The sequence below is a fragment of the Austrofundulus limnaeus genome, unplaced genomic scaffold (assembly GCF_001266775.1).
Source record: "Austrofundulus limnaeus strain Quisiro unplaced genomic scaffold, Austrofundulus_limnaeus-1.0 Scaffold0, whole genome shotgun sequence".
Lineage (NCBI taxonomy): Eukaryota > Metazoa > Chordata > Actinopteri > Cyprinodontiformes > Rivulidae > Austrofundulus > Austrofundulus limnaeus.
In genome coordinates this window covers 7,914,444-7,922,602 of record NW_013952402.1, presented here as the reverse complement: position 1 = coordinate 7,922,602, position 8,159 = coordinate 7,914,444, and the positions used below count along the sequence as shown (strand labels likewise).

At 40.0% G+C, this 8,159-nt stretch overlaps 2 protein-coding genes across 3 annotated transcripts in view; one reads left to right on the top strand and one right to left on the bottom strand.

Moving 5' to 3' along the window:
* The first annotated feature begins 723 nt into the window (after positions 1–723).
* agt (angiotensinogen) lies at positions 724–3,347 on the top strand. Its single transcript, XM_014001696.1, has 6 exons — positions 724–1,400; positions 1,527–1,890; positions 1,976–2,100; positions 2,203–2,351; positions 2,577–2,733; positions 2,818–3,347. Exons 1-6 carry the CDS (start codon positions 990–992, stop codon positions 2,992–2,994), a joined length of 1,383 nt encoding a protein of 460 aa, XP_013857150.1. The 5' UTR covers positions 724–989; the 3' UTR covers positions 2,995–3,347.
* Positions 3,348–3,448: 101 nt separating this feature from the next.
* Positions 3,449–8,159, bottom strand: part of cog2 (component of oligomeric golgi complex 2) — a 12,748-nt gene continuing 8,037 nt past the window's right edge. For both annotated transcript variants that reach the window (XM_014001670.1, XM_014001661.1), the window contains exons 9-18: positions 7,635–7,761; positions 7,399–7,538; positions 6,496–6,557; positions 6,268–6,419; positions 5,924–6,109; positions 5,277–5,349; positions 4,693–4,835; positions 4,405–4,544; positions 4,097–4,280; positions 3,449–4,008 (exon numbers count right to left, since the gene is read on the bottom strand). In XM_014001670.1, coding sequence (XP_013857124.1) covers positions 3,910–4,008; positions 4,097–4,280; positions 4,405–4,544; positions 4,693–4,835; positions 5,277–5,349; positions 5,924–6,109; positions 6,268–6,419; positions 6,496–6,557; positions 7,399–7,538; positions 7,635–7,761 — 1,306 coding nt within the window. In that variant the 3' untranslated portion in view covers positions 3,449–3,909. The remainder of the gene's footprint in view (positions 4,009–4,096; positions 4,281–4,404; positions 4,545–4,692; positions 4,836–5,276; positions 5,350–5,923; positions 6,110–6,267; positions 6,420–6,495; positions 6,558–7,398; positions 7,539–7,634; positions 7,762–8,159) is intronic.

Here is an 8,159-nt window from a genome sequence, read left to right as displayed (position 1 = left end):
TATATAAAACATATACTGTAGATATATACACGCAGACACAGTGACCTGTCAGAACCCCCTGGATCTGAACACCTGTTTGTGAGAGGTTGTGAGCATGCATGTATATACAAGATTTCTCTAATGGAATATTTAATAGTGACTGTGGAGGACCAAAGACCCAACCGCCAAGACCCAAGGCAGACACGGGAGACAAGCGCCCCTGTGTCTGTATATATTTTAATGTGCATCCATTCACATGCAGTTTGACTGAGTAAATGGACATTTATTGATCAGGAACCAAGGCCGTGTTGAGGTACTTGTCTAAACAAAGAAAAATCATGTGTTTGTTCATCCCCTATAAGAGTCCAACGGTCCATCCACCTCCATATTCAAGTCACAGGATAAAGTCCTAAATTTGCCTGAGCCCAATACGTAAATTGTTAAAAATTATAGAATCACAGCAATCAACTGCAGGAAAACGGCAACAAAGATTCCATTAAACCTCTCAGTAATTACCTATTTGAACACTGAACATTATGAATAGCAATTCTTATGTAAGGGAATTTTCTCATTCAACTTTATTGATTATATACACTTGGTCACTTGCATATTTGATTATGGAAATGTGTTCTGCAGTTTGAAGGCAGTTTTATCCGGTTCTGTGTGAAAGAAAAATTAATCCTTATGAAACGGGATCCATCTAAACATACACAATCTTATAGAGCCACAGAGATGTGTGTTTATTTTCTCTGTTGCAAGGGGCAAGGTCTGTTGTCATTCACTGAGTGAAAACATGCAAAAAAAAATCAATCAGTCACTGACATTCAGCACACTAAAACCAGATCCAGCCAAGTCTGGGATGAACGCTTCTCTTGGGTTTCTCAAACATTCAGAGATTACTTGGAAACAAATACAGGTTAAAAGGTGATTACGCTCAAAATATAAAATATCATGTGTGTGTTTTACCCACAGGAAAAAAAAAATCATCCAAACTACCAATCAAAGATAAAATGAAGTTACAGTTTTATCTTCTCGTGGTCTTCYTCTGCTGCCTCCCTGGAAGCCAAGCCAACCGTGTCTACGTTCATCCCTTCTATCTTTTTGCTGCTGAGAATGTCAGCTGTGAGCCTCTGCAGAACCCGGCCGTCAAGCCTCCGAAGACCATCCCTGTGGCCCCGCTGGACATTGACGTCTTGACACCAGACGACAGGGATCTGTCAAAACTGGATGCRCAGAGGAAGAACATCACAGAGAGGACCAACATCCTGGCTAAGCTGTCCAACATTTTGGGTGAGCGGATGTATCAGGCTCTCAGCAAAAGACAAAACAGCACCAACATCCTCCTCTCTCCRGTCAGCACTTTTGGGTCACTTGTCAACTTCCACCTGGGAGCCTCTAAGAGGACAGCCAAGTCTTTCCAGGTGCATAATTTGATTTGTTCTTAAGGGGTCCCAAGTGTTGTTTTTTTGTGAMGCATACCATTTTTATCCTTTATTTTTTTATTGTTTGATGTTCATCTGATTAGAAATAATTTTCTTTTCTCCTAGAACCTTCTTGGCCTGAGTAGGGGCACTGATAGAGAGGACTGTGTATATTTAGTGGATGGACACAAGGTTCTAAGTACCCTACAGGCCATTAACTCTATGGTGGAAGATGGACCCAAAGACCAAATCACCACCCAGGTGTGGGCCTTTGCTCCCAAGGATGTTCATCTCTCTGGAGACTTTATCCAAGGCACACAAGATTTCTCAGACGTGTCATTCATTCGGGGCATGGACTTCTCAAACCCCCAGGCAGAAGCACTGGTGAACAGCTTTGTGGAGAGGACCTCAGATGGGAAGATGAAGAACATCTTCACAGATTTGACCCCAAGCACCAACTTTCTGTTCATTTCATCCTTCAGCTATAAAGGTCTATAAGTGTTGGGTTTACTTAACAAAATAATCTGTTCCAAGAAAAAATGAAATGTACCTGGCTTTGTTCTGTGGTTATTTAGGCAACTGGACAACCGCTTTCCAGCCAGATAAAACCTCCTTGCAGGAGTTTCACGTGGATAAAACAACAACAGTAATGACTCCAATGATGACCCGCACAGGACACTATCACTACTGGAAAGACGAGGTAAAGCCTATCAGACAGATTTGTGCTTACTGCACTTTTGTTGCAATGAAACAAAGATGAGCAGAAGGATTTAACTCGTCTGGTATGTGTGATGTTTTGAAGGGGAACAAGTGCACAGTTGTGAAGCTCTCACTGAGTAAACATTCTTACATATTGCTGGTTCTGCCTCATGAAGGCGTCGGTTTCCGTGAAATAGAGTCAAAAATGTTAGGAACGCTCATGGAAAGATGGCACCAGAACCTCCAGGAAGGGTAAGTTTTTTTTTTTCCTATGGTCCAATGTTGACAAACCAGAGGTCTGAAAACCTTTTACCCTGAACTCAGAGACTTTGTCTTCTTGTAGTCGTTTATAGATTTAGGTTTACCTGATCATAGTCAGTCATAAAGCAAATGTAAACACGGTTGTGGATTTGAAGAGGAAAAAACAAAAAACTTCCCATCTAATTTTGGTCCTAAGTGTCCTTTTTCTTATCCCAGCCTTTTAGAGCTGACCCTTCCTAAGTTCTCTTTGTCTTCTGAGAACAACGTGGGTAACCTGCTGAACAACATGAACCCGATGCTCGAGTCTGGCCTGTTGGGCTCCCAGGCTGAGTTCAGTCAGCTCAGCAACACCAGTCCATTCACCATAGATAAGGTTAATCAGAGTCATCTATTTTTTATTATAAAATCGCCTCCAAAGTATATATCAGTTGTTACAGTTTTTATTGCACCCTTTCAGGCGATCAACACCGTGCACTTCGAGATGTCAGAAGGAGAAGCAGACCCTCAGGACAAAGAACAGGAAGCAGGGATCCCTCTGAAACTGTCCTTTAGCAGGCCATTCTTCTTCTCCGTCATAGAAGGACATTATGCATCCTACCTCCTCATGGGAAAGCTTGTCAACCCTACAGTCTAAAGGCTTATACTTCGAACAAAAAAAACATGTATCTATCTGAAAAATGACAATAATGCAAGATTAAGCTCAGGGTAAAAAAAGATGTCTAGCAATGTTTAACAGTACTATTGTTTTTCTTAGCTATGCTCATCTTACAGTAAATTTAGTCAGTGTGGGTCCCGTTGCAGTATTTATAAAAAAAGGTTTTACTACACGCTGACTCGTTTTTATAGTCATTTAATTAAAATCTCTCAGCTTCTCTACAATATTTTTCAGAAATACATTTGTTAAGTTTTATTTGAAATGACTTCTTTTGCATATTGTAATTAGGAACCTATTTTGTGATAGCAAAAATAAAACTTTTCCTGAACAAATCCACATAGTGTTTCATTATGATCATTCAGTATGATTGGGTTATTACTTATAACTTGATCAAGAAATGTGTGGTGGGGAACAAAAAAACAATTACAACCCGTTGACCTTTGAACTCAAACATATTCATTTCAAATATATCCAAAGCCAGTTCATTCCCAAGTAAATTATGTTTTTTTTTCCACAACTTTGATTTGAATATTTTACACAACAAACATTTTTTTAGATTAAGGAGAAATTTGACAAATGGCAGATACAATTTGAGTGTTTTTATACACAACATTCTGACCTGTGGATGTTCAGTATACACACAGTAGTTCATATAACTACTCAGTAGTATATGATGCCACAGCACAATACAATTCATTGTGTTCATGCCATCTTTAAAATACAAACACTGCAGCCTCTGAGGTTTGCATAATAATTACAGATGACAGATTTTTTTTCCTTCAGTTTCATCGCGACACACAACTTCTGCCTCAGGTTAGTGTCCTCTGCAAGTCTACAGAAAATGTAGAGGCGTACATCACATTTAGAAGTTAAAATCCCTTTAGACCCAATTTTCTAATGGTTTTGTTCTGCGAGTTCTCGGGCTTCTTTCACAAGCTCCAACAGCGGGGAGAACATGGAGATGTCATTTGGCTGAAGGCCCATTTTCTGAATCTGAGACACATAACAGCAGAGTTATGATGGTAGTTTGTATTTGAACTTTTTTTTTTAATACAGGTTTTGTTTGTATACTGAGACATACCTGTTCCCCCAAATACTCCACATCCAGAGCCAGCTGAAGTCGGATTTTGCTGTCGTCTGATGGTCCGCCGTTCGCTCCGGTTGTGGTGGTCGCGGCCGCACCCTTTCTGGCTTGCTTTAAACGCTTCAGACTCTCCTCCATCTTTTTCACTGAGCTCAGAACTTCTGAAATGGTCTCATAGTACCTGAATGCCAAGGAGAAAACAAAGGTGGAACCACATTTTTCCCAAAGACAGTCAGCAGAAATATTGTTTTAACAAATGGCTCACTTTGGATTTATGTGTTATGGATTTGTATTTCTAAACTTACTTCTGTGTGCAGTCAGACAGTGTTACTCGCAGCCATCCTTGTGCTGTTTGGGGGGTAACCAGCCCTGCGGAGTCAGTCAACAACTGATGTAATGGCTGTAAGGCATTGTCCATGTAAGCCGATGCACGCACAGGAAGATCCTGCACACAGAAGTTTGATGTTAAAGGCATGAATTACTTTTATCTTTTGTACTTATAATGGGTTACAGGTTTCTTTTCTTTTGCGTTTAAAAAGCCAAAAGTGTGGACAAAAAATTTTATAAAATACAAGTAAAACAAGTCCACTTACTTTATTTGTCCTGCGGTAGAGTCTTGGAACCTCAGAGGCACTTTTCAGGAAACGGCAGCAGCGTTCAGTCAGATGCTGAGTCATCCTGGTGTTCAGTGAAGGAGCACTGGTTGACAGGCAAGCCTTAGAGTCTGCCAGACCATCTGAGGTGAAAATTAAGTGCTTGTAAATATGCAAGACCACATGGCCTTCTATTTTAAGTCGTACAAAGATGCATACATTATGTCAATGTAMACTAGCTTTTATGATCGCCTCGCACCCAAAAACAAAAACCTAGAAGATGCTCTGCTGACTGCAAATTGCCAAAAAGGAAAGTTTCCCAAGTTGTTCTTCACTTTTGTTAAATACCACCCCCCCCCCCAAAAAAAAATGTCAAGAAGATTAGAAAATCGCCTCGCACCCAAAAACAAAAACCTAGAAGATGCTCTGCTGACTGCAAATTGCCAAAAAGGAAAGTTTCCCAAGTTGTTCTTCACTTTTTGTTAAATACCCCCCCCCCCCCCAAAAAAAAATGTCAAGAAGATTAGAAAAAGGCAGCAAAAGAAAAAGAATGTACATCTATGCTCTTCATATAAAGAACTTACTGTCAACAGCCGCAAAATTTTTGAATCCAATGGCTTCTAACCTCTGCCGGACCACTTCTGACAACTTGGGAATCTAAGAGAAAGATGACTGTCAGTGTGGAAATGCTGAAGATAAAAGCAAAGTTTCAAGACTGAATATATTTTTTAGATTACAAGACCTCTGAAACTTACATTGATAATAAGTGCAAACATATTATTTTTCATTACATGATAAAAAACAACATGATTTCACTTGATAGGGTCTTCCAAACATCAATTTGTGTGTATGTGTGTGTGTTTGCATCCATGTTTTTGTATTGGTATGTGGACATTATTGACATTATACTAACTTATGAGGAAATTTGTCATGTCTGTGTCTTCTTGAATGGGTGTTCTGAAATGTAATTTCATTGTGCTCCATACAATGACAATAAAGGCAGTCAATGTCGCTGTTGTCTGAACATTTGCCTGGTCCACACAATGGAAAAAACTAATTTGTGGGTCAGGGATTAGAGATGAATGACATTTAGGTTAGGTTTAAGGTTAGGTATGTACCTGTGAGGTTAGTTTTAAGGTAAGGGGTCAAGATTAGGCTGTAGAAATTAATGGAAGTCAACGTAAAATCCACACAAATATAGAGAGGTGTGTGTGTGTGTGTGTGTGTGTACCTGCTCCTGCAGCTTCTGGATGTCAGCAGCGATGTAAACCAGCTGTTTGGTGGACAGAGAGGCAGGACCCCCGCTCTCACTGCCTCCCTCATCCAGTGACGTTCGACTGGAAGTGGAGGAGGCCGAGCTGGGCAGAGGCCTGACTGGCTCCTTCGGCACCTCAGGGGGCGGCGTCTTTGTCAACACCTGTGCAGACAGATCAGAATGAGAATTAAGATACAAGCAACTCCAGCTAGCAGTAMATGAGTCTATGCCCTTTTGGATCTCCCCACAAAAACAATCCAGTGTGTTGCATTTTAAGGGAATAACAGAAACCCTGCAAATATTGAATTACCCTCGTTTACCTCTTCAAGAAACTTGGCATATCGTGAGTATAGCTGCAGGGTCAGTTTCCAGAAGCGATGGGCCAGAGGTGACAGATACACCTTGTCAGACCAGCATTTCATCAAACAGCTCCATAAAACCTCGGAAACCTGCAAGTGGTATGCACTACCAGCTGGAAATAAACAAATACACAATTGTAAGCAATCTAACTAATAAACACTTTATTATAATAAAGCATCATTTTCTACCTGGTGCTGCCTCTAATCCATCACTTATGGCGTTCTCCAGGCGCCCAGCTATTTCCTTGTACCTATAAAACAAAGTGACTCATTGAAGAGAGGACAGAACAATAAGTGATGAGCTACAAATACAAACATGGAATTTTTCGACTCTCCAGTAAAGCTGATCTGTGGAGGTTTGTGTTGTGAAATGTGAACACAACACTTAATCTTTGCTTTGACATGCAGCGTTGAACCTGCACGTTGTGTATTTTACAGTGAGTGTATTTGTTGGGGTCAGAGGGGTTTGACAAACACAGATCCATGGCCGTCCTGCCAAGGTTTTAGTGTCATGTTTGTGTTTAGTAATGCGCTGACGCACAATTTACATTTTGCTTTGAGTCATCAGCCTTCAGAAAACTTACAGCCATAAGCAATTTCCCAGGTTTCCTGTAAAAATGGTCTTTGTTGGAGCTTTATCTACAGAAAATGCTGACAGGCTGCAATTTTAATCTGAGCTCATCTCTTGAGCCCTGAAAACAAGACATATCGATTCCACAAAAAACACTCAGGAATTGCACTTACAGCAACATCTGACTGTTTATAAGACACAACATTTATGTTTCTTACATTACACAAATATAATTATTTTTTCTTTATAATTAATACCATTCAGTTTAGGATAAAATTAAACTTGTGGAAATGTTTGTAATAAAATAGCTTTGCAATAGTCTGAAGAACTGTTAAAAATGAGCATTTGGTAAACATCATTCAGGAGTAAATAGAAAGGCTGATTTGTGTATTAGTTTAGTTGTGAAGATGGCACACAAAACATTACCTGTTGAAGAAGGAATCTTGCAACTCTGACCATACCTGATAGCTTTTTTTTTACTGTGATATGTGAAATGTAAAAGAAATCGAATACATATTTACCGTAGCTGAAAGTAGACTGGCAGGTTCCACTTGTTGTTGAAGCTGGTAAACGAGGGGTGAACTCTTAGTCTCTTCACACTGGCCTGCGAGCTGCACTGACGCTCAAACCGTCGCACAAACTCCATACTAACGCTGTAACGCTAAAAATGCCACAAACGAAATGAAATAAAAAGTAACACGTCTTGGAGAAACTACACAATCAAACCCTGCATATTTTAATACACAACATGGCATACCTCATAGAATATGTCAGGGTTTCCAGGGTTGAAGATGTAAGCCAACCTTTCCTCTATTCCTTTGATCATCTCAGGCCACACGGAGTTCACCAGAAAATCATAACCTGGAACTGTGTCAGCTTTGTCACTGAGGAAACATGTTTTTAAAAATTAGCACACTTTTGTCCAATGATTTATTTCAAGGAGACATATGCACAATCAACATTTTCCGAACTATTACGTGAAGCGTCTCGTTTGGATTTAAAGAGACAGCGTCAAAACGAGTTGATCTGAGACGCACCTCTAAAAAGGGGTGAAAGAGGGGCTTGTGGAGTTACAATAAGGGGGAATTTCATATTAAAGCATTGCAGTTCCACTTTATATAGACCCCAACTGAATGATTTAAATGTGGAAAAAGATGAGTTTAAAAGCATATATCTCCTTTAATGGGGAGTAGGAGACAATGGGCCTCATGCAAGAACATGTTCGTATTCTTATCCTAAATTTCTCTTACTTGTGTTCGTACAAAGGGTTCGTACGAACATG